This window comes from Podarcis liolepis (genome assembly GCF_965112155.1).
Source record: "Podarcis liolepis genome assembly, chromosome: 1".
Lineage (NCBI taxonomy): Eukaryota > Metazoa > Chordata > Lepidosauria > Squamata > Lacertidae > Podarcis > Podarcis liolepis.
In genome coordinates, this window is record NC_139554.1 from 31,039,871 (window position 1) to 31,064,530 (window position 24,660).

The following is a 24,660-nucleotide window of genomic DNA, read 5'->3' on the forward strand; positions in this document are numbered from 1 at the left end:
CATTCGCTGAAGGTTACTGATCCTTTCGTGGAGAGAATGGTTATGTATGCAAGGCTGCCTCTCTATTTTCACCAAACAATAATTATGGCTCAGTTGTACAAGTTTCCAATAGCAAGCCAGTGAACGCTGTTAGAACTGAGGTACAATAAGGTTCACAGACCCTCAAGTGTCCCTATTTCCCAGGGACATCCCTGATTTAGAGAAGCCATCCTGGTTTCTGATTTGATCCCAAAATGTCCCTATTTTCATTGGATAAATATTAGAGGGTATAGCGTTGTCCAACCCCTGAGCCATCTGAAGGCAATCCTATATAGGGAAGTGGGTTTTTAAAATGTTTTTATATGTTTTTATATATGTTGGAAGCTGCCCAGAGTGGCTGGGGCAGCCCAGTAAGATGTGTGGGGTACAAATAGTAAAGGGGTTAGCAGCAGGGAGGCGAGGGAGATGTGGGGTGGCAGGGTGCCCAAATCGTGGGGAGGGGGGTGTTGATCGCCAGAATATGGCAACCCTAATCCGGTGATCTACATCAGACTTTCCCAACCTGCCCTCTTCTCCCCACCCCCCAAAAAGATACTAAACAATTGTGCACAGTCTGTTGCAAAGATTAGAACAGACCATGCTTAGCTGAGCAGAAGTAAAACAAAAATCCCCATCTGCCTCACAAGTCAGGGCCTACAGATCTTTGCATTCCTTTATCACATGCTGGTGGAACTGGTCAGCTGTGCCAGAATATACTGCACAGAATGGCAGATAAATAGCTATTTATAGCTATAAATGGCAGATAAATAGCCATTTATAGCTATAAATAGATAAATAGCCACCAGCTAGGAACCTGCTCCTAGGTGTTAATGCCCAGGTCCAAGCCTCAAAATGCTAACACACTGGTATATTTATAATGCATCTCAAAAGCCTGGCTCATAGTGCAATTGTCCCAATGATTACTTGGTATGGATTTAAAGCCATTTGGTACTGAGGAAACATTGCCTAAAGGCTCCATCTGTGCTAGAAGCAGCAGGGAGGGCCCTGTCATTCATCTGCCTGGTGGGAGGGAAGGAGTCCAGCTGCAGGGCCTCAGCCTGAATGAAGGTTGGGGAAACCTGGAGGATATAAAAAGCCTCAGAGAGAACTCCAGAGAACATCCGGGGATAACTAGGCCTTTAAGTGCGGGCCTGCCATACAAAGAAGGCCTTAGCTCTTACTCCTACACCATCTTCAGCCTCTTCATGAGTACCATTGACTAGACTCATAGAGGGCATAGAGGCATTCTAGGTATACTTCTCCACAGGAAGGCCCCAGGAGTCCGGGACTTAAGCGTGCCAAAGCTAACAGCACAGAAGCCAGGCACCCCAAGGAAGAAGGCCAACAGGAGGGCTGTACTTATTGTTGATAGTAACCTGGGACATGGTGGAAGATGGCCTGTGAAACAGAAAGCTATCCTTTTGCGCTTCCACCACCACCTGAGACGCTTCACCCTGCCTCATTGCTGGGCCGGCTTTGCTCTCTTCGACAACCTTCCAGGGGGCACATGAAAGAGGTTGGGAAGGCAACTCTTATCTTCCTATAGTAGGCCACACTCCAGCCACACAAATGTTAAGAGGTTTCTGTACATACAACTCCTCCCTCCAGGTAAGCAAGAAGCCTTGTTACAGCTGAAGGTATGCCAGCCAAGCAGAAGAACTGGAGATGGTGCAGAATAGGTCCAGTGAGGGGTGTAGCCAATGAGGTGATGTGGCCTGGGAAAAGCCCCAAATGCTGGATACCAATTGGGAGATGGGGAACTATAAGCAGAAATGCATTCATACATTTCCGATCTTGCATCTTGTTTGGTCCCAATTTACCATTACTAATGTCAGGTATGGTGCCTGTGTATTAAGTCAGCAATACACCTGAAGGATTTCAGAGTCTTTGAAACAATCAAAACATCATTTCATCCTGCAAGTAATGGATCAGGCACAATAATGGCTTAAGTCAGCCGGTATGTAAACATGTTACATTTTGCAAGCAGCAACGCTGAAAGTTGTGGTAGTGCAGCATGTTTTCATCTCAGGATGTCCTTTGCACATGAATGGCACCTTGAAAGATGCATCAATGTTCACATATTGATTGCTCCCTACTCTACAGTGAGCTTGCACATATATATAACCCCCTCAAATGCCATGGATAGAATTCTTAAATAATTGTAAATCTAGCACTTTCTTGCAGCCAGCCCCCTCCCCACCATGTTTTTACCCGTTCTTGTTTTGACTGCTTCAGAATTCAGCCCAGCATTAAGAAATGCATCACTGCATCCAGTGATTGCCTCTTCACCAACAAACTTGAGAATGGTGAGCAATAAATATGTGAGCACACATTTTCAACAAGGGGAAGGTAAGGTTTAAGGAAAGATAGATAGTCAGATGAAGCATATTCAAGCATGTACTTAGCGGCAACATGAAGGTCTCTTCAGGAAAAAGCGTAGAATTAACATTGCAAAGCAAAGTGCTTTGAGAATTGCAATAGTTATTTTACACAAAAAAGGCACCAATCCAGTGGCTGTTCTAACTGGAGGACTTAACATTCCCTTTGACAATTGGTTGGTGGGTGATCAAATTTGCATCATAAGCCGAATCCAGCATGCTGGATCCAGTGAGTGTGCTTTTCCCCACCCCAAGCCCTTTCTCTACACATTTTGGCCCTGCAACATGCCATTGGTTTGGTGCCAGTGCCATCTCACAGAAAGAGTTGTATAAGCAGGTTAGTATGATTCTCCTACCTTAGTCTGAGAATTACAGATCAGGGATGGGAAATGATGGGATTAAGGTACAATGTCCATAATTCATTATCTGACAGTTACTGCCCTGGAGTCTCTGTAACAACAGCCATATGTCACAATCCCAAAGAGGGGCAGAATTAAAAACAAAAACAGGAGGCACAGACAGACAGGGAATCGTGATTGAATAAGCTGGTGAAACTCCGCAGAACTGAAAGCGAGTGAGACTTTTGATCACTAAAAATTCCACAGAATGTTCAGCTTTATAAGCCCTGTACTCATTCCAAGGCAGCAGGAGCTCTGATTAACCTAATCCCTGAAGAATTATGTAGTCTCAATGTTAAATAAATTCATTTATTTTAGCTTACTTCTCTTCTGCCAAGTTTTTCACTTTAACTAAGGAGGCTCCAAATGTTCGCATTAGCATTTTGGGGTCTGAAAGTTGTATATTCATGTGAAGCAATGTGTCCCCCCCTTAAAATAAAATGAAACCAATTGTGCATTTCTCACTTATGATTGTGATTCTTCTCAGAACCACTGTGCTCCACCTCTCTGTCGTTCCTTCAGCACCATGTTTTTCCTCCTCTTTTACAATGTTATCCCTAGCAATCAGGGATCATGCAGCAAACATGATGGTGCTACAATGCTGTGTCATTAATCAAATTTGGTGCTATCAGAACATCACTGGAAAGTAAACAAATCGAATTCTGAAATGTGTTAGTGTTTTTTACATTGTTTGTAGGTCATTTTATTATTGTTAGCCACCCTGGGCTCTCTTTGGAAAGAAAGAATAAATGAAAGAATAAATGAATTCAAAGTGAAAACAATGCTTTCCACATCACATTGCCTTTCCACATTACCCTGGGCAAAGGAACACATCAATAGCCTGAGCGGGTGCCACAGAGAGAGGAACATTGATACCATTGCTGCCTGGGCTGCTGCCAAGCAACGCATGCTATGGCACAGGGGTGGGGAACCTTTGGTCCTCCAGATGTTGCTGAACTACCATTCCCATCATCACTGGTCATTGGACATGTTTGCTGGGGCTGATGGGAGCTGTAATTCAGCAATATTTGGAAAGTAAATTTTCCCCCACTACTGTTGCAGTCACTCCTTCTCTTGGTAAGACAGTGATGACACGTTTTTTAGAGACCCTCCAAAGAAAAACAAAAATCAGGATAACAATGTGAATTAAAGGAAACTCCTCTCTTTTGGCTTAGTCCTATTTGTAACTCCATAAATCAGAATCGAAGACCAGAATCTTCCTTATATATTGCAGAAGAGAATCCTTCATTTACCCAATTCAGCATGACCTGATTCAGAGCTAGAATTGCCTTTTCCCCCCTGGTAGAGAGTCTGTCCCTTTTAACAACTGCATTACAGGCAAGTCTTTCCTATCCTGTATCCCAGGAAAAGGTTCAGTTGCTGAATTCTTGCCTGCCACGCAGATATCTAGAGCACAGATACCCTGTCAGAAAAACAGTTCGCTACATCAACTAAATATTTCAATATTTGGCTTTACACAGAAGAATCACATAACTGTCACTGTATCGAGTGCAGGGAGCTTAAGCATTAGGGAGTTATTTGAAATTTGTTAGTTTTGTTTGCCTTTTCAAGAACTGTCTTCTGATGAAGAGTTAAAACATATTGATGGCCCAGGTTTTACTAAATATGTCTGTTTTGAAGTATTGAGTACAGGTAACTTGCAACTTCCGTGCATTTACACACCTGGCAAAAAATAAAAAGAGGGAAGAAAGGAGGGGGAAAACTTTGGCGATCCCACCCACCTTTGAACCCGATGTGTTTTGACCATGTGTGTTCTTGGCTTTACTCACTATCCCCAGAATGTAACCCCAGGGTAAGTTGAGAGTCACCTGTACTACTGTGCGTCTGCTACAAAACTTTGCCAAAGATATATGCCAGATACAAAAATCAAATAGTCAGAATATAGACAACAAAAGTAGCAAGGAAAACTTTGGAGGAAAAGCAGAAATGCCCATCTGGTTCCTGTGCACAAGGGTCAACTTACAGGCACAGACTCTTAGAGCTGGAAGGGATCAGTAGCCCATTCCTCAGCTGAAAGGCAGGATCGCCCACTCATCGGACAGTGTGCCCAGTGACACCTTTACACTGTGAGCACCATCACACCCACCCTCTATCTTGTTGCACTGTCCCATGGATTGCATAAGCCCATCTAATCCCCAAGGGGCTCTTATTATGTTCTCAGAAACAGAATGTTCTCAGAATTATCAGGGATGCTGGGAGTTGCAGTCCAGCAGCATCTGGAAGGTTACAGGTTCCCTAGTCCTAAATGAATCTAAGATCAGCCAGAGCAGCTCCCTGCTGGAGCCTCCATCATCCCTCCCAATCTGTTCTGGAGGGTCTGCTAACACTCACTGGGTTTGGGGAACCCTCTGGGGCACATTTTGGGGGCACATAGTGGGCAGGTAGGAGAGTAGGTTCAGTGTGCAGAAGTGAAGTCCATTACCCATAATCTTTCACCTTTCTTTAAGCTGCTGTATTTGCATTTACTTAAGGTTACAAGGAGGCTATCACTGGTCCGGCTAGTGCACCAGATGTATGCCCTCAAACACAGAGATTTCCAGCATGTCTCTCTCAGTACTCGCAGCTGGTCCCAGGCACATGCCACACTTTCTCCTGGAGGAGAATCCAACAGCATTCAACCGTTAACAACCCAAACCTGGCACAGCTGAGGCAGCAACGATACTCCCTCAAGCTGGCACAGTTATTCATCACGATAATAGCAAAGGAGACTCACAGGTGGGAATGGCCATAAGCTACCAGCATAAATAGATGATTTACTCACAGTCTGTTCATCGCGCAGGTTGGCCTGCTGTCTCCGGAGATCTGCTTTGATGAAAGCTGGAGCATTGGAGGAAGAGAAAACAGAGTCAGGAAGTCACTGTGTGTTGACCATAAGCAGCTCTTCACAGAGCAATGGAGCTCAAGGCAGGGAGACATGAAGAACATCGCTTACGACTCAGAAAGCACAACTGAAGTAGGGAACAGGGTCTGTCCTCTCCATGGTGGAAAATAAATTATTTTTAAATCTTAGAACATCTAGTCCACTTCTTAAATCTACTCCACTTCTTAGCTACCCAAACAGGTCCCCAAGGCAGCTTCCAGATTAAAAGCAAAATAACACAATAAAAACACAACAGGATATTACTTCAATTATTAAAACAGCAGCATGGAAGAACACAAAACAACTGGGTTGGCATAAATAGGGCTATTGGAGAAAGAGGATTTTCTTTGCATTTTAATGAGAAAGGTACCTAATGCTCACTTCTTGAACGTACATGCAAACTGAAACACAGCTATTTTACTTGGAAAATTGTGTATGTGAGTCAAAACTGCATACAAAAAAAAATGTGTTTGTTAGGAGAAATTTTCACTCAAAGGCACCTCAGCCTTTTGGCTAAGAAACCATCCTCTATTTTTTAAGACGCTGATGAATTATCATGAGGATTAAAAAATAATAATAATAACGAAATGCTGCAGAAGTGTGGAGAACTGAGTTTAAGACTGAAAGAGAAAATAACTGGAAGAACCAAATTTGACAGATTTGCCATCCCTGGGTTAAAAATAACTAATCAAAGTGATTCAACATTACAGCCCTACCCTAAACGTCAGTACTTTAAAGCTGGGGAAGCAATACAAGAGTTGTAGGAAGCAGGACCTGAAAAAGGTTTGACAATCATTGGACAGTGTAGTTACCAGTTATAACAGTGCCGACAAACAGGAAGCTGCAGAGGAAGAGGTTTCCTGCTTGAGTTCCAAAATGTTCAAAGATCTGTGCTTGGCTAATGGTGAAAATTATTCCAAATATCTGAAACCAGATCAAAAAAGAGTTACAAAGAAGAAACTGAAGAAAGCTACTGCAGCATAGTCTGGCCACACCGCTACGCCTAGCACACTGGCAAAGCTAAGCAGGGTCCAGTATGGTTTCAAACTGGATGGAAGATCATGTATTGAGATTCCTGCATTGGAAAGTGTTTAGAGTCCCAACTCAGAGTTCCAGCTCTACAATTCTATGATACCACCTTGAAGAGCTGGATTCATCAACAGAATTCCTGTGCAACAGCAATGCCAAGCTAAGAAGTGAGTCTGTTTACCTGCTATATTTTCGGAGCGCGCACTCACCTGTGCAGCTACATTAAGGAGGCCCGATGACGTCCCTTCCGATTCTGGGTATGTCAGTTCTGCCGCAAATTCAAAGCCCAGTGGTAGGTACCCAGTCATGAAGAAACTGCCAGGAAAGATTGGTGGGGAGGAAAGCATCAGCAGCTGCAACGTTTGGGCCAGGCAGTTTCAAAGTGAGGGTGCTTCTCCAAACCCCACTTCAGTCTCAAAGGCATAACCCTATTTGCAGAGCAGGATGGCATAGCTTACCTTGCTTCCTATTAGTTACTGCTTGTAACCAAGAGGGGAGGGAGTGAGGCTGCAGGGAAGTCAGTGCAGACACAGCAGCAGAAGTGTCTGATTGGCTGTGCGGCAGCACCTGTACTGCACCAACCTCCCAGATGCCTCGCCTCTTTACTGTCAGCAACCTCCACATTGGGAAGCCAGGTCAACAACAGCACAGCACCCCACCCCACCAGCAGCTGTTGCCCATAGCATTTCATTCCACCATGCTCTGCAATGCAAGATGTTCATGGTCAGCAGAGACATGAAAGGATATGTTGGCTGCTATGCATATCCCAGAGTTCTCACTTTCCATTGTTTGTGGTACTTTCTTACTCTTCACTGGAGAGAGAAAGAAGAGGCATCTTCATCTCCATGTCAGAGGCAGCTTCCAAATGCCTTGAGAGGGAAACTCCTTCGAAGAAGAGAAAATTCACCCTGGGTGTGAGAGGAGAAGCAAACTTACCCCAGCACACCAGCTGTCACAAAGACCACCCAGATATGGCCTAGGTCCAGAGTAAACGTGAAAACCACCATGCCTACAAATGACATGATGTAAACCAACAGAGTTGTCTGCCTGTAACAAACAAAACACAATCAGAATTAAGCTACTGCTCTTACACTGTATTCAATGTTTTTAAATTCGGATTTCATTACATTTTAACTAAAATTAAGTTCTATTGTGGGGGGGGACCCAATAAAAATTCAAATTAATCCGACAGCCTGACAATATTCATCTTTGCATGCAAGTTGAAGGCTCCTCAACCTGCAGCCAGGCCGGCAAATGTCTCCTAACAGCAAGAGACCAAAGGAGGTCATGCAATCAGACCTAGAACTCGTGGACATCCAAGGAAGCTTAGTGTTGAAAGATTCAGGATGGCTAAAATAAAGTACAGTCATACCTTGGTTGTTGAACACCCTGGAACTTTGACATTTTGGCTCCCAAACAATCAAAACCCAGAAGTGACTGTTCTGGTTATTGAACATTCTTTTGGAAGCTGAACATCCAATGGGGCTTCCGCTGCTTCCGATTGGCTGCAGGAGCTTGCTGCAGCCAATCAGATGCTATGATTTGGAAGTCGAACACTTTGGAAGTCGAACTGATTCCCTTCAACAACCAAGGTACTACTGTACTTAATTCACGCAGCGTGTAGTTAAACTATGGGACTCAATGGGCAAATAGCCTGATCCAGCAGGCTGTTCTTCAGTTCTTAGCTATAGAAAGTGGCAGGCCAGTCCCACCTAATTAGGCAGAGTGAAGTGGCCACCTCAGGTGTCAGGTAATAGCACCAAGTTGTTGGAACACAGATCTATGTGGTGTGCACAACCTGCCTCACACCTCCTAGGCTACCTTGCTGCCCTCAGTTTCAGTGGAGGAGGGTGTCTCATCACTAGGGCTGAAATAAAATTCAAGCAACAGGGCATTTTGTGTCTGTACAGGGAATAGGAGTATGCCATCCTCTCTTTCACCACAGGCAGCAAAATGTATTGAGCTGGCCCTAGAAAGAGACTGTGGGTATATCTAGAATGTCACTTTTAAATTTCTGTAATTAAATTAAACACAGGGTATCCTAGACAGATGCTGGTAAGAACCAATAGGTATAGGAAACTGGAGAAATTAACAAGGCCAGTTAGTGAAGCTGACACTCGGCTTATTTCTTGAGAAGCTTTCACTAGTATGCAGGGATTAAAGTAGAGAGCGCAGTCAGGAATGCAGGAAAATCAAAGGACAACTTGCGGATATAAAAAGCACATGAAAATCACTCCCTGCTGCATTTGCCTAGGAAATTAATCTACAGCCGCTCTGAAGGAGATGGCAGCTATTTTTATGCAAGAGCAGAGGTAGAATGTGGGTCCTGCAACAGTCACCTGAACTTTGCACTGCATCTTACTGCATTGTTAAGCTATCTACCTCAGCCAGAGAGACAGGGAAAAGAACCTCATGCATGAGCCTGCACCAGCTTCCTGAATTCCCTGAAAACCCCCACTGCAGTGTTATGTCACTGTAGGGACAACAAAATGGTGGCTGCCTGGTTATCATAGGAGGAGCACTGCTGCCGCTGCCATCACTCCTCTTGCCTTCCTTGTCCTCCTCCTCTGCCAGAAGTAGGGCCCCGCCAATATGTCCTACCCCTCATTTCTTACATCTGTAATTCAAAAGTTGTCAAGTCCTGCTCTACCTCTTGTGTAAAAGAGCAATACTTCCCATTGCTCAGGGACCAGTGAGAAATCCTGACCTGGAAGATTTTCTAAAGGTCAAGGCGCATCCTCTACGGCTTGGAAGAGGCTTCTGTAGCTGCTCTCAACATGAACTGGCTGAGGTCCCTAAGGTCACCAGCTTCTGACCTATAGCGTGGCAAAGTCCAGACAAATGCTCACATGTGGTATTGTGAGATACTGTGGTTGAATAAAAAGGACGGGGGTGGCGCTGTGGGTTAAACCACAGAGCCTAGGACTTGCCGATCGGAAGGTCGGCGGTTCGAATCCCCACGACGGGGTGAGCTCCCGTTGTTCGGTCCCTGCTCCTGTCAACTTAGCAGTTCGAAAGCACGTCAAAGTGCAAGTAGATAAATAAGTACCGCTCTGACGGGAAGGTAAACAGCGTTTCCGTGCGCTGCTCTGGTTCACCAGAAGTGGCTTAGTCCTGCTGGCCACATGACCCAGAAGCTGTACGCCGGCTCCCTCGGCCAATAAAGCAAGATGAGCACCGCAACCCCAGAGTCGGCCACGACTGGACCTAATGGTCAGGGGTCCCTTTACCTTTACCTTAAAAAGGTAGCAAGCTTTCTGTTCCCAGCAGCAAACAGCATGGCGGGGCTGTACCTCTCCCCTGACCTTTGGCTGGTGTGTTACTGCATTATCCTGGGATGGGGAGGAGCACAGTGGCAGCAAGGTTGGCATGGTGCAAGTGCACTGGCAGAGCCAATCTAGTATTCCTGGTGGTGCATTTGGGAAGTCTGATTCACGCTCCTCACCCTCTCCCTCATTGTATGTGACAACACCTCAGTTGGACAGAGGTGGGCAGCACAGCCCCGGGCTGCTGGCTATACATTTGCCAGAGAGAAGGGGGGTTAGTAATGGCCTCTTGCTTTGGGACACTCGCCCACGTAACCTGTCAGGATTGAAGCCTTCAATCAACCAAGAAAGGTCTCCCTGCTTCTCCCAACTACTGGCCATTTAATTGGTCATTTTTTGAACTAGCAAGACCTGGGGGACCTTTACTAACTGAAACCTCTAATCCTAAATAAACTTCCTTAGAAGTAAGTCCACTGAACTGAATGGAACTTCCTTCTGGGTAAATATCTTGTTCATGATGATGGACACCGTGCAATTGTACAGCCATCTTATTGTCTGTACCATGGCCTTTTGTACATGCTACTACACAGGAAACAACATACAATCACTTCCTGCATCATTTCTGAAGCATATTTATCTGGAATGGCAGAGCTTTGAAGCTGATCCAAGCTACTTTACAGTATTAGAGTAAGAACAGGAGTGAGAGCAGGGCTTCAGTATGCTTGCTAAGTATTCCTTGGGTGGAGAAGGGATGGTGAGAGACATTTTACACAGAGATTTTTAGGATCTCCCTGGATTTCGCCTTTAAAAAATCTGCTAGGGAACAGGAAGGGATGTCTTTTAATATGGGAAGAGGACAAGAGAAGCTGAGACTGAGTCACCCAAACCTAGTTAGCACTCTGCAGTTGAGTTTGCTATTAAAGGGAGTGAGATTAAGGGCAGTCACGATTTGCATTCTACTTCTAGTCAAGTGCAGAAGAGCAATAACTCAGCAGGGCTGCTAAAGTACAGAGTTACTGTTTACAGTGGTAGGAGGTATATATAAGTTTAGTGATTACAGTTCTGCGTTGCGTCAGAGATCTATCCTTAAGGCTTAATGGGAGGGCAGCCTGCTATTTTCAGAGCAAACATGCACAGAACGACAAGAAGCTGCCAAGCTGTTATATCAGGGATAACCAGGATACAGTAAAATTGTATCCATCTTGCTTCACTCTGAAAAAGCACTCTCTGTAAGGACCCTGCATTCCAGAGAATGGCTTGGAAGGAAGGATGGGTACCTTTCCCAGTTATATAAAGGGCAGATCAGCAACAGCTGCCCTACGTCGCCCCTGTCAAGCTAAGAGAAAAGGAAAAAATAACGCCCCGCTATTTGGTTTCAGCCCAAAGAGTGTCACAGAAGCCCTTACCAGCATGATCTAATTGGTCATGCAACTTCTCAAAAGCTTCCTTCTCAAATGATAATAATAATTTTAAAAACCTCTTCCTGTACTTTAGGGGATTTACAGCATTTGTGCTTGTGTGTGCATGGATTAATTCTTATCCATAAGAGGTAAAAATGGCAAGAGGCTTTGCAGGATCCTTGTTAAATCAGATGAGCAGAAACACATCACTCCCTAGCAGCTAAATTCACCCAAAAGAATTCATTTTACTCACCTCTGTTTCAGGGTAGTCCTACATGTTACTGTGGGAAGCAGGCCGATCCCCCCCAGGAAGTGATAGTTGAACCCTTAGCCGATAAATATCTACAAATTACACATCTGGGAGCCATATTTGCTTTGGCAGCTAAGAATCTCCAGTCCAGTCATGTTAATGCATCATACTTTATGCTGTTGATTTTCATGCTGACTTTTATGCTGTAGATGTTGCTGGTTATGTTGTGCAATTTTAGAGGAATCCATTTGTTGTTCATTGTGAAGGCCTTTGGCTATATACAATAAATTGATGGACTGACTGACTGATTGATACTGAGGGAAGCATAAACCAAGTGTTCACCTCATTGCACTAAAATGGGGGCCATGGGGTATCTGCAGGGGAGAAGGGTTTATCCTTCCCCTGAAAGTCTATTATTTGCCAAGATAATAATGCCTCCTTCCTCCTCCACACACTTATCTTCTTCACTTGTTCCTTCTGTCATCCCAGCTTAACTACGTATAGAGCCTCTATAGAAAGCATGATGTTAAGCAGTGCTAAAAACTAGCCATTAGGGGCTGCTGTTTAAGACAGAAAGCCCTTTGACGGAGATTTCCATGCAGTGGCACAGCTGCCTTCTGGGAAGTATAAATCAGCAAGGCCACACGCCTGGAGCAGGCCTGGATTGAGTCACACCACCAGTGTCACAACACTTGTCAGGATATAGGAAGTATCCTTATACAGGGTCACTGAATTATAGTATGTGCAGCTAGAAGGACAGTAACAACCTCTGTGCCGCACATTGGGTAATTTTTTTAAAAAAAATACCTTTAGAAACACTTAAGCATATTTATGAAACCCAGATATTTAAGGACTGTTTGAACACACCACAGGGGCAGAAAATTAAAAGTTTTTGTCCCTAGGTCCCAAACCTTCTTTTTTAAAAAATATGCTTTTTATTAAGTTTTCATTTTATATACACAAACAAAATACACTAATATTTCATATCCTTTTACAACCATCTATCTTTACACTCTACAGAGCATTGACGTCCCTCCCTCCCTTCCGCAGGTTTTCTTATTCCAATCTCTGATCCACAGTTCCTTAGTGATATCTAGATCATGACATAAGATTTATTTCAGCCTTGCTAACGTCTTCACATTTCTACAGTTCTCACTTATATAGTCCATGAATTTACCCCATTCTTTTTGGAACTTTGTTTCCTCCTGATTGCGGATCCTGTGAGTCAGTTTTGCTAATTCCGCATATTCAACCATCTTCGTCTGCCACTCCTTACGGTTGGTACCTAGGTTCCAAATTTTCAATAGTTCTAGCTTTGCAAAACCGAAGACACCCTGACAACCTGCAGCCTTCTGCAAAATTCCCACTTCCTAGCTCTTCACCACTCAACTTTTCAATTCCAGTCCATTATTAACCTCTCCTGCATCCTGAAGAGTGCTTTGAGATCTGTCTTTGCTCTTGGTTTTCCTCACAATACTTTGTGGGCACTCTCACTCACTTTCATTGCCTTATCACAGAAAATCTTCCTGCTGAGGTAAGGCATTTGTTTTATCAGATAAAAACTTGTATTGCTTCAGTTTTTATTATATTAGTGGTCATGAGGTTGTTTTTCATAGTTGGCTTTAATTGCTGTGAGCTGCCTTGAGTGGTGTGAAGGCACCAGGAAAGCAGGAAACACATTTTTATATAACTAAATACATTTGCAGGGGAGAATCAGTGGCCGGGGGTGAATTCAGCATCCCTACCTCCTGCCCAGCAATCGTTAGTTGTGTCTGCACACATCTGCCAAGAGAACATCTAGTCTGGACCTAAGAGGAATATCGTGGTGCATCTCAATTCCCCTTTACTCTAGCTACCCACCTCTCTTTCCCTAGAAACACATTCAAAAAGTTGCACACGTATCTTAGGAAGTACATCAATGCAATATATTAGGGATGCTACACATTTAAGCCAGCCTTTCTACAATATGAGGGATGCGGGGGGTGCTGTGGGTTAAACCACAAAGCCTAGGACTTGCCGATCAGAAGGTCAGCGGTTCGAGTCCCCGTGACGGGGTGAGCTCCCATTGCTCTGTCCCTGCTCCTGCCAACCTAGCAGTTCGAAAGCACGTCAAAGTGCAAGTAGATAAATAGGTACCGCTCTGGCAGGAAGGTAAACGGCATTTCCGTGCGCTGCTCTGGTTCGCCAGAAGCGGCTTAGTCCTGCTGGCCACGTGATCCGGAAGCTGTACGCCAGCTCCCTCGGCCAATAAAGCGAGATGAGCGCCGCAACCCCAGAGTCGGCCACGACTGGACCTAATGGTCAGGGGTCCCTATACCTTTACTTCTACAATATATAAAAATGCTCTTGGACCTCTTGGCAAGCCTTTACCCCAAACTGTGATCCCCGCCTCTTCCTCCTACCAACCTTTTAAAAAATAAACAAAATGATATACTTTCTGTTAGTCTCTCCAATGCACAGTTCATTTAGCTAGGACAAGCACAGCCTCACACTGCAAATAGTAGACGTCACAGGCGCATGTGCCAAGGATTTCAGCCAAATAGCTCCAAAGCTCTTCCAAAGCAGGAAGCAGCTCCTGCAGAGTTTCCCCCTATACTTACCGGCTGAATAGGGGTGGTATAAAGGACTTACTTGTATGTTTTGGTTCTGTCCAACCAGAGGCCAGTGATCAAAGCTCCAACCATGCCAGCCACTACAATGGTAAGGCCAATTCGACCAGCGTTCAGCTGCTCATCCTGCATCAGCAACACACAAACACACAGAGCAGTTTGCTTTCAAGCACACAAACAGCTGGAGGGACAACAGGAGACCTTGGGGTGGAACCAAGAGCACTGAAAACCGATGTGGTACGCAGGACCCAGGGGTTAGGCTAGGACCAGAGAGACCCTGCTCAGGGCTCCACTCCAGCAGTGAGGCTCACTAGGTGAGAATCTTCCTTCAGGCAATGGAATGAGAACCTGCTCCAGCCTGAGGACCACATACTCACATGCACAATTTCCCAAGGGCAGCATGCCAATTATTAAAGAGCCGGCAGCAAAGGTGGGCATGGACTAGGGAGAATCTGGAGGCATTATCAGCACTACTGGGCTTTGAAGACACTGTTGGGAGGTGGTATTATATTCCTGATCCACACGTGTACACAAAATCAGGAGTGTTTTCCCACGCACAAGGCTTAAAATGACATTCTGCTTGGAATATGCATGCATGAAATCTGCCTTGATTTTTCGAATACCTCTCTTCCTTTTCCCCTTGAGCATCAGAAAACGACTGAGCGCTCACATACATGGAATTAAGAGGCTCAGAAATGATTTTCAGCTCTCGCCTTCGTTCTTCGTTCTAAGGCTCCCCCAGAACAGAGGATTGCAGGCATCTATTATGCAGCAAGAGCCAGTGTCCTGAGGGACAAGCCAGTGCCATGACAGCTGAATAGAACGTCGCTTACCTTATAGTGGCTGATCACCATGCGGGTGAGTAGGGTCGAGAGCGCATAGAAGCAGCCTGTGTTTAAGCCTGGAAGATAGATAACAAGACAGCAAATTCATAGTGTGCCCTGGATTACGAGACACACAGCAGCACTGCCAGGTCTCAACCACAAAATCCAGTGAGGTCAAAGCTAAATCGGGGTTTGAACCCTTGTTAAAGTCTGGATGAACACACAAAGACCAGCTTTGTTGTCTTCGCAATCTTGATACTAATCTTCAGGTATTTCCTGAACACACACAACACCCTTTCCTCTTCCTGCAATTGTACACTTGAGTTTATTTATTGGGACAGGGGGGAATTTAAGAAATACAGTACTAAAATGCAGGCGCACAGACGGGACAATGACTAGAAGAGGACATTACTTTGGAACAAGCATCATTCAGTCACATCAAAGCTGCTGTCTCATTAGCCAGGTAGGAGCCGGAGGGAGGGTAGAGATAATGAAAAACCCAGAGCACAGGTGAGAGGGATGCATTACACAGGGATGCCGTCTCCAACTCCTCTCTCACAATTTTCTAGAGGAGACCATCTGAATAACTGGGCACAGTCTTTGATGTACACTTTTATTGCAGCCCAGCTCTCCCCACAAGCCCAGCCGCTGCTGCTGTCACCATTCATACTTCTAAAATAGCATGGTGTTTCTACACAGCTCCATCAATGTCTCTAGTGGAGCCTTTCACTGAGTTTCAGTTTCCCTGTTTAACGGGAAGGAGACAAATGAGCTGTTTCAACATCCCCAAAGCACAATACAGCAGTTTGGATTCCTAAAGGGGACTTGTCAGAACAATAACGAAATGCACAAAGGGCACAGATTCATCACTGGCCTCTGCCCACAGTAGAATTAATTGCCGCAGACACAGCAGTGATTTCTAAACCTTTCATCGCTATTGATCCTTTTCTTTAAAGTTAGGACCTGCTTTTGTACAATCAGGTCCAAGAGATCAGTGACAGTTCACTGCCCTTCTGTTCAGTGTGGACGGTAATATCAATCATCATCATCACCATCACCATCATCTCAGTAGGATGGACTGCTAGTTTGACCACACTTACAATGAATCCAAATTCTGCCAGCAGTGCTGTGGCAAAAACAACACACTGCAGAATATTTAACATGGCCATACAGGATGCAGAATGGAAAGCCTGTTATTTACAAAAGGGTGATAAACCACATAGAAGGAAGTCAAGAACTCCCAGTTGAGAGACATGACAGTGAACTTTGAATACTCCTGTCTTCTTCAGGAGGAAGGTCGATTGCAATCACTCTGGCACACTCTTCAAACAATCAGCAAGCCAACCACCAAGGAAGTGATAAGGCAGGCAAGATGCTGACAGCGCACATTCCAGGGGCCCATCTGACCCTGAACGTAGGCAGCAGCACACCTTGCCCTTTGTGCTACACTGTTTTGACAGAGAAATGGGATGCATTGAAGGATATGCTTAAGGCCAATAACACAGTCTTGGCGGGGTGGAGGGTGGGGGAACTGGTAGAAGTCAGGAACTTGCAAAGGACTCTGGAATTCATTTCATGTCATTTGTACAAATAAAACCGCATCCTTTCTCTTGTCACAAGACCACAGCATCACAAGATTTTAGTGTGACTTTATAGGGAAGCATGCAGAGCCCTACTTGTTACAGTTGTCATTGCTGTAAAAAAACAACCACACACACACACACCCAAACCAATGCGTGACTTCACTGAAAAGCTTCATGATAAATTTGGAAGCCAAAAGGAATGTCCTATTAATTTGTATGAGAAAATGAATGCCTGGCTAACTGCTCATTAGAGAAAGTTCTGTCATCTCCCTTTCTCCCCTAGTGCTGTTTGTTTGTTTGTTTGTTTGTTTGTTTGTTTGAACCTTATTAGAGTTTGAATCATTGGCAGAGTCTTGGGAAAGGGTGGAAAAAAATTGCTTGTGGAGGCCAGATGAAGCCCCCGAACAGAGAGTTGGCTATCCCTGTTCCAGGCATGCTACTGCTACACCTACCTGCTCCCTGTCACAGTTTAATCCAAAGCAAGATTCACCCCCCACAATTCCCCCCCACACACCTAGCAACATTTAAGTCCAATGTAGCCACAGCAGTGCAGCTGTGGAATGATTATCTGGAGGGAGGGAGATAAGTGACAAGCTGCCTCTATATAGTCCAAGATATATGAAATATTTGGTTGTTTTGGATCTTTTCAACCTGCTTATCTGTGAAAGGAGGCTGGGAAAGAGGTTAAAAGGAATAGTTTTCAAAACTATAGACTGGAAAAACCCTGGGATACTCTGGGAGGAAGGGCAGGATATAAATTGAATATACTAATCATAACACATAATAACTGAAACAAAATAAAATAAATAAACTCATTCCAGTAGCACCTTAGAGACCAATTTAGTTATTGGTATGAGCTTTCGTGTGCATGCACAATTCTTCAGAAACCATGCACACGAAAGCTCATACCAATAACTAACTTATAGTTGGTCTCTAAGGTGCTACTGGAAGGAATTTATATATTTTTTAATATTTATTTTATTTTGTTTTGACTATGGCAGACCAACATGGCTAGCTACCTGTAACTAGTGCATAATAACTGGCTACACATTGCTTTGGGCTGCTCTGGGCAAGATAAAGCAACCAACAAATTTAATACTAATAATAACTAAATGGCCTAAATGTGAGAAATGCTCTCAGGAAGATCCATTTCCATCCTTTTTTTTTTGGAATTACTTTAATCCGTAACTGATCCCTGCCTCTTTCTTCTGAATTCCGTTCCACTGAATGACAGGGACAAAAAAGAGAGAGAAGACTTTCTGTCTGAAAGTCGTGCGTCTCTATTTCCTCAAAAGAATTCAAATGCGGAACAATAGTAGGACTGTCTCTAGCAACTAATTGTGATGCTCAGAGCAGCAGAGATGCCTGAATGCAAAAGACTCTGCAGTACAGTACTGGATCTGGAGGGATTAGGGAGAAGCAGGAACACTCTGCAAACTGTATTCCCACTCAAGACATCTTCTGCACTGTGCACAGGAGGGAGGAAAAAAAGACACCCCCAAAATTGCTCCATCTCTTTCAGCCAGGAAGCCAAACCACCCAATCACTCCTTTGGCTACATAGCAGAACTGGAGCCAGAGCTCTCAAAGCAATGAGATGTCTGTCTTTACAACACTGCATACCCTGATCCCTCAAATAAACAAATAAGGTGGTTGTTGTCTAGAGCTACAGAGAACCCATAGAGAACAGGAGACATATCAACCTTTTCTGTTACTGTGGAGAGAGAACTGAACACAACCATCAAATCACTCTCGCTGTGCTAGGGCCCATAACTAAGACTTCTGTTGAGCAGAAGACATTGGGAGGAATTATGAGGCTTTGATTCTGTCTGGGCAAGCAGTTCAGCTTGTCGGACAGAATAATTCCCCCTCTTCTCCTGCCACATGCTGTCCCCGGGGGTACTCCCACCCAACTCCTGAGTCAATTTTGGGGCAGGGTGTGTGTGTGCTTAGGGCTTCTGGTGACAGGACTCCTCAGCTGAACCCTGCCCACACATTTCCACAGAACTCCTTTACAACTCCTCCCTGTTTATAGATGCTTCCTCAAAGGAGGTTTCTTCATATTCAAAATGTGCCACTTCAGTGCAACTGTGCACAGTTGCTACATAAAGCAAGGATGCTTGAAATAGCACACTAGAGATGGCTTCCTGTTTTGCCCTAAAGCAGAAAAAGCACAAGTGAAGAAAAACCCCCAGGCACTCTAGAAGGCTTCCTAAGTAACACGTTTTCTCCCCCTTTTTCTTTACCATGTACAAAAGTGGGAGAATTGTGCAAGCACACTTAAATAAGCACAAAATTTCCTAAATCAGGGGTAACTAACTCCTGGGTCATGAGCCATAGCTGGGCCTCCAGGTGTTGCTGGAGTTTTTTTGCGGGGGGTGAAAGTGAGGGCTGTCTTTCAAGAGCAGCATTGAGCACCTTTGACTTCTCTACAGCCAGTTGTTGGGTTTTTCTTCACTGCTTCTACGGAGTCAACAGTCCGTCAAACGTTGCAGAAGATGGGGCTGGAACTCCAATGGGAAGGGTTAGAGGTAGTTTGTGGGCAAGGAATGGGTGGAACAGTTCAAAAACTTTCCCTTCCTTTTTATTTTCTCTGAGTTGCTGGTTTGTTAAAGGTTTTTTGGTGTATGTGTTTGCAAAATTAGGAAGATAAATACTTGTTTTAAAACTATCCTTCTGTACTGTGTTGGCAAATGGAGCTTCCAGTTTCAACCTTCATATTCAACTGACTAATTGAGTTAAAAATATGAAATTGCATGTGCTCAGAGGAGTTGTTGTTTATCAAAGTTAGCAAACTGTTTCTTATGGAGTTTAGCATTTAAAGCAGTGGAATAGAAATGTTCACTGTGTCTTCAATACTGAGACATGAAGAAATCAGAGGAGTGCCTCTAAACATTTTGATGATGGTGCTGACAGCAGCAAGAGTCTTCTGTCAAGACTAAGTACAAGGAAGCTTTCTTCTTAATAAAAAGTTACAACCTTTTACATAGGTGGGGCTAACAGAAAGGGGAACACAAATCACAACTGATCATGGGATGTGGTTCTGACTGTGCTCTTTCTTCACACAAATATTAGTTGCAGACGGTCTTAAAGGAAATTGGATGCTTTGGTATGTGTCTTTCTAAAAGCAGAATTAATTTTAATTTTATTTTATCTTTTACTCGATTTGGAATGTTTTCTGTGTTGTTGTTGTTTTTAAAGGACGGCTTATTACAAAAGGAGTTGCTGTTTTATACTTAAGCTTGCTGCCTTGAGTACTGTATGGCACAAAGGCAGCCTAAGAATTAAAGAAAATGAATGACAGAGAAACTGCCATATTGGCTGCTTCTTATCAGCAGGAAAGGAACCTTACCATAACTGACTATTAGAAGCACAAAGTTGACATTGCGAAACAGACGGACAATAGATTGCAGATAGGAATATTCCTCAGGTGATGCTGTGTGGATCAAGGCTTGGGCCCGGCTCGGAGGATGTGCAGGCTTTTCCTTGAACACTATGGAAAGAGCACAGAACCAGAAGTTAGGAATGAATTGGATGCTGTGCCCGACTCTGCAGAACAAACATAGGGGCATTGGCAAAGAACCTTGCAGAGCAGGGGCTGGGAACTTGTTTCCCTCATCCCGTGGGCTGGTTTTGACAGATGGGTGGGGCCTCAGCCTGTCAATCACCTGATGTCACATGATCTCCTTTGGCCCTTATGAGTGATCAGATGGCGATGAAGCCATGGAAGCTTCAGCAATCAGCTAATCACCGCCGCTTGCATGGCATGTGTATGGCGCTTTGCAAGCCCTGGTGATTAGCTGATGAGAAGCCGATTTCAGAAAAGAATAAACCTATCTGGTGCAAACTTTAGTCATCATTCTCACCTAGAGGTTTGTCATATGGATTTACTATTTCCAGACAGTACATATTTACAGGAAGCAGGTATCAAAAAGAGAAGTTCACGATTTCCAGAGTTCACAGAGTGTCCAAACCTGATTTATAAATCAGCCTTAAACTGTATCCCACTTAAATCTACTTACCAAAAGCTACTAAGATGAAGAGTGCTGTTGCCACAGCTGCAGTCATAAAAAACATGATGCTAATATGATAGGCCAGCTTCTCTTCCTCTTCCACATCGGGAACCAGAACTGGAGGCAGGAGGAAACCCACTGCAATGCCAAGCTAAACACAGAAAACATCATCAGATGGCGTTTGTCATCTCTCACACTTGTCTAGTCCAGCAAACTTACCTACGGTCTACAGAGGAGGTTGTTTTAAATCTACTTCATCACATATTTTACCAAAAGCCATAAGAAGTGATCACTGCAGAACCGCCACTTATCCTGACAGGAGCAACATTATGCATTGGGTTGGACTAGAGGACCCTTGTCCTTCCAACTCTACCATTTTATGATTAACAAATCCTATAAAGGCTCAGAACTCTACAGCTATCAATTCTGCTTATGCTAGCTTCACCAGCTAAAGCCAAATTCCACAGTTTAAGCTGGCGAAGTATGCAGAAATATCCAATCATTTGGATACACTTGGCTAGACATTCTTAAGACCAGTGTTAAGCCCACCCAACATTCATTTGAAGCCAGGCACTAGTAAAACACAGTCCTTAGGACTGAAGCAGTGTGCCTTCAAATTGTTAGGAATCGCAAGTAAGAAGAATGCTATTGCGCTCATATCCTAACAGACTTTACATAGTCATTTGGTTAGCCACTATGAAAACAGGATGCTGGACTAGACGAGCCCTTGGCTGAATCCAGGAGGGTTCCTCTTATGTTTACTCTCAAATTGACATCACGTTAATACCAATTTGTGTGTGAATATACCTATTCAACTGAGCAAAACCCCAAACAGTGTACAGAGGACCATAACACCCATAACAATGATGAAATTATAGAACATCAACATGAGTAAGATCCATAAGCAAAAACCTTTTGACATCTTAAGCAAAAGCTACATATTCTTACTGAAGGCTTGAAAGTATAAAAATGTATCAAAGTGTTTTCTAAAGGTTGTGAGGTTTAAGCCCAGATGAGCTCCCCATTGTCAGGAAGGTTTTTAGGCTGCCTCCTGTGAACTCTCACTATTTTACACAGCAAAGGACTTTCAACCAGGGCTCATTGCACTAGAATGCAATGTTCTTGCACTGAGCCTTGTGTTAAGGTGTCCTAGCACTTTGTGCCTCAGCTCTATATATAATTCCATCGCCATCCTAAATACACAACAGGGTTAAATTGTTTCCTAAATTTTAAAATGCAAAGCCTTTTCAAAGAGGAAATCCAAAACTAGGTATCCTTTTAAAGATATTCATATGAGTCGATAAGGACGGGTACTTCATATCAACCCTGTAGCTAACAAATACGGATGAACCTAATACAGTGGTTACCTCGGGTTAAGTACTTAATTCGTTCCAGAGGTCTGTACTTAACCTGAAACTGTTCTTAACCTGAAGCACCACTTTAGCTAATGGGGCCTCCTGCTGCCACCATGCCGCCAGAGCCTGATTTCTGCTCTTATCCTGAAGCAAAGTTCTTAACCTGAAGCACTATTTCTAGGTTAGCGGAGTGTGTAACCTGAAGCGTATGTAACCTGAAGCATATGTAACCTGAAGGGTATGTAACCCGAGGTACCACTGTATTGTACATGCTGTGACATCCCAGCATGTCAGTTCTCCTAGCTGAGACGCAGGGAGAATGGGCTTAGTTAATGCAGTACATCACTCCCTTTAAGAGCAAACTCAGGTGGTGAGTGCCAACAGATACTGAGCTAAAACAGGGGTGCTGAGAAACCAAAGAGAAGTATCGGCCAACTTAGGTGTGAGGGGGAGCCTGTCTAATAAGGACTAAGCATACCCACATTGGGAAACAGAAACTGGGAATTTGGTGTGGGGATGGCTGGTCTGCTGGGGGAGGTTGTAGCAGATTGGCTGAACAGTTTCTGGGAATCGCAAGGAGGCAGTGCTGTTGCATTCAGGTGCTGCTTTTGCATTTCCCCTAAATATTTGATTTACCACTAAGAACAGGATTGTGGCCTAGATGGGCCACTGACCTAATTTAGCAGACTCTTCTCTTCTTATAAACAGTCCTGTTGTGAGATAAAAAGACAATGTAGTATTTTGTGGCAGGTCCCACCTTTTTGTCTAACTGGGCATTCCTTCACAAGAAGTCTACTCTAAATAGACTAAGTGAACTGGAAAAACGTATTCTCTCTTTTACAGACTATGGTGGGCTCTCAGGCCAGACTTTCAGCATTTGTGACTGCTATGCAGGCTGCATGGCTGTGTCTCGCTTATCTTGTATGAAGGTGGAATCAAAGCTTTGCTTTTCTACATGGAAGACTTGACTTGCATATTTAGGTTAATGTGCCCTGCTCTGTCACAACCAACTCTACGGACTGCTGTTTAAACACAGAACCAGAATACATCGCTTCTGTTTTGTTGGTATTACCAGCTATTTCACAATAACTGTGAAACAGGAGCAGAACTTGGGGAAACTGAAATATATCATTGTTATCACAAAGATATATGACAAATGCGTTACAAAATAAATTGTGAAAACTAAATAGTTCCTCATGTTATGGTGGAGAAATTAAAATTATGGACTGTGTCATGTTTGACCTTTCAATATATTAACTTGTTTTCAATTGTGAAACCAATAATACCATCTAAACTTACAAATCATTAACTCCCACAATGTTTGCTGGAGATCTTCATTTGCCAGGCATCGCCCTGAAAGTCCCTCTTATCATTCCACACCTGGGCTGCTTTGGAGCTATTATCATAGTGAGACAAATGTGGGCAGAGATTCCTGAAACTCAGATCATTTATATGAATGACAGAGCCACAACTGAAAGCTATAATGCAGTAGTGGTGGTGTCTATCAGGTAGATCGCGGGATGAAAGAAAGTGATCACCGAATGTAATGTTGGCCCCTAAAAAAAGCTCCACAACTTTGGCTCTTCCCTCCAATGACAATGGGTAGATCACTGCCAGTTTTTTATACTGGGAACAGATTGCAGTCCCTTGGTAGTTGGACATCCCTGCTATAATGTAATGCACAACATATCCCACTTCAGTGCGTGGCACAATTAAGAAGAGATTTCCAAGAATTTTGCCACTAGCACTTTCAGTGTGAGAAGCACTTCAAACTGCTTATCACGTTCATCCTGGAAAAGGACCCTACAAATATGTAAGTGCATCCACTTTGTGGACTGGAAACAAACAAACTCAAAGGTAAGTGCCTTGCCCAAGGATAGAGTAGACTTTTTGATGACTCAGTGGCATCATAAACTATTGTGCCATGTTTTAGACCACAACTCAAAGTTGCTGCTTCTATTCAGGTCACTCTGTTCAAGTCCTCTCTCAGAAATTAGGCCCCACTAATTCCCAAGGTCCCCAAAAGAAGACAACCAGCTTAATTTCTGTATAGCTGTGAGGAAAGCATACAGATCTGAGCCTTTACTTGAAAAGGAAATAAGGGCACTGGCCACACTGGCTGGGAGTTGGAGTCCATGGAATATTTGGCGGTCCCCCATCCCTGATCTACAACTATAGCAAATCCTAAAACTGATGCCAGCTACTTCCTCCCACAGTCCAGCATGCAAAGGCAAAGGTAAAGGTACCCCCGCCCGTACGGGCCAGTTGTGTCCGACTCTAGGGTTGTGTGCCCATCTCACTTAAGAGGCCGGGGGCCAGCGCTGTCCGGAGACACTTCCGGGTCACGTGGCCAGCGCGACGAAGCTGCTCTGGCGAGCCGGCACCAGCGCAGCACACGGAAACGCCGTTTACCTTCCCGCTAGTAAGCGGTACCTATTTATCTACTTGCACTTTATGGGTGCTTTCGAACTGCTAGGTGGGCAGGAGCTGGGACCGAAAGACGGGAGCTCACCCCACCGCGGGGATTCGAACCGCCGACCATGCGATCGGCAAGTCCTAGGCACTGAGGTTTAACCCACAGCGCCACCCGCGTCCCTGTAAGCATGCAATAGTAGATCAGAGAAAACCTAAAATTTAAATATTCCTCTTGTCATTTC

The 24,660-nt window shown here is 44.2% G+C and overlaps 1 protein-coding gene across 2 annotated transcripts in view; it reads right to left on the reverse strand.

Moving 5' to 3' along the window:
• FLVCR2 (FLVCR choline and putative heme transporter 2) overlaps positions 1 to 24,660 on the reverse strand; it is a 47,241-nt gene that overhangs the window by 3,983 nt on the left and 18,598 nt on the right. The window contains exons 2-10 of one of the 2 annotated variants that reach the window (XM_083502568.1): positions 20,658 to 20,799; positions 19,988 to 20,128; positions 15,063 to 15,130; positions 14,252 to 14,355; positions 7,641 to 7,751; positions 6,914 to 7,019; positions 6,488 to 6,599; positions 5,577 to 5,632; positions 2,753 to 2,846 (exon numbers count right to left, since the gene is read on the reverse strand). In XM_083502568.1, coding sequence (XP_083358694.1) covers positions 2,766 to 2,846; positions 5,577 to 5,632; positions 6,488 to 6,599; positions 6,914 to 7,019; positions 7,641 to 7,751; positions 14,252 to 14,355; positions 15,063 to 15,130; positions 19,988 to 20,128; positions 20,658 to 20,799 — 921 coding nt within the window. In that variant the 3' untranslated portion in view covers positions 2,753 to 2,765. The remainder of the gene's footprint in view (positions 1 to 2,752; positions 2,847 to 5,576; positions 5,633 to 6,487; positions 6,600 to 6,913; positions 7,020 to 7,640; positions 7,752 to 14,251; positions 14,356 to 15,062; positions 15,131 to 19,987; positions 20,129 to 20,657; positions 20,800 to 24,660) is intronic. The other variant, XM_083502569.1, reaches the window with a different exon arrangement.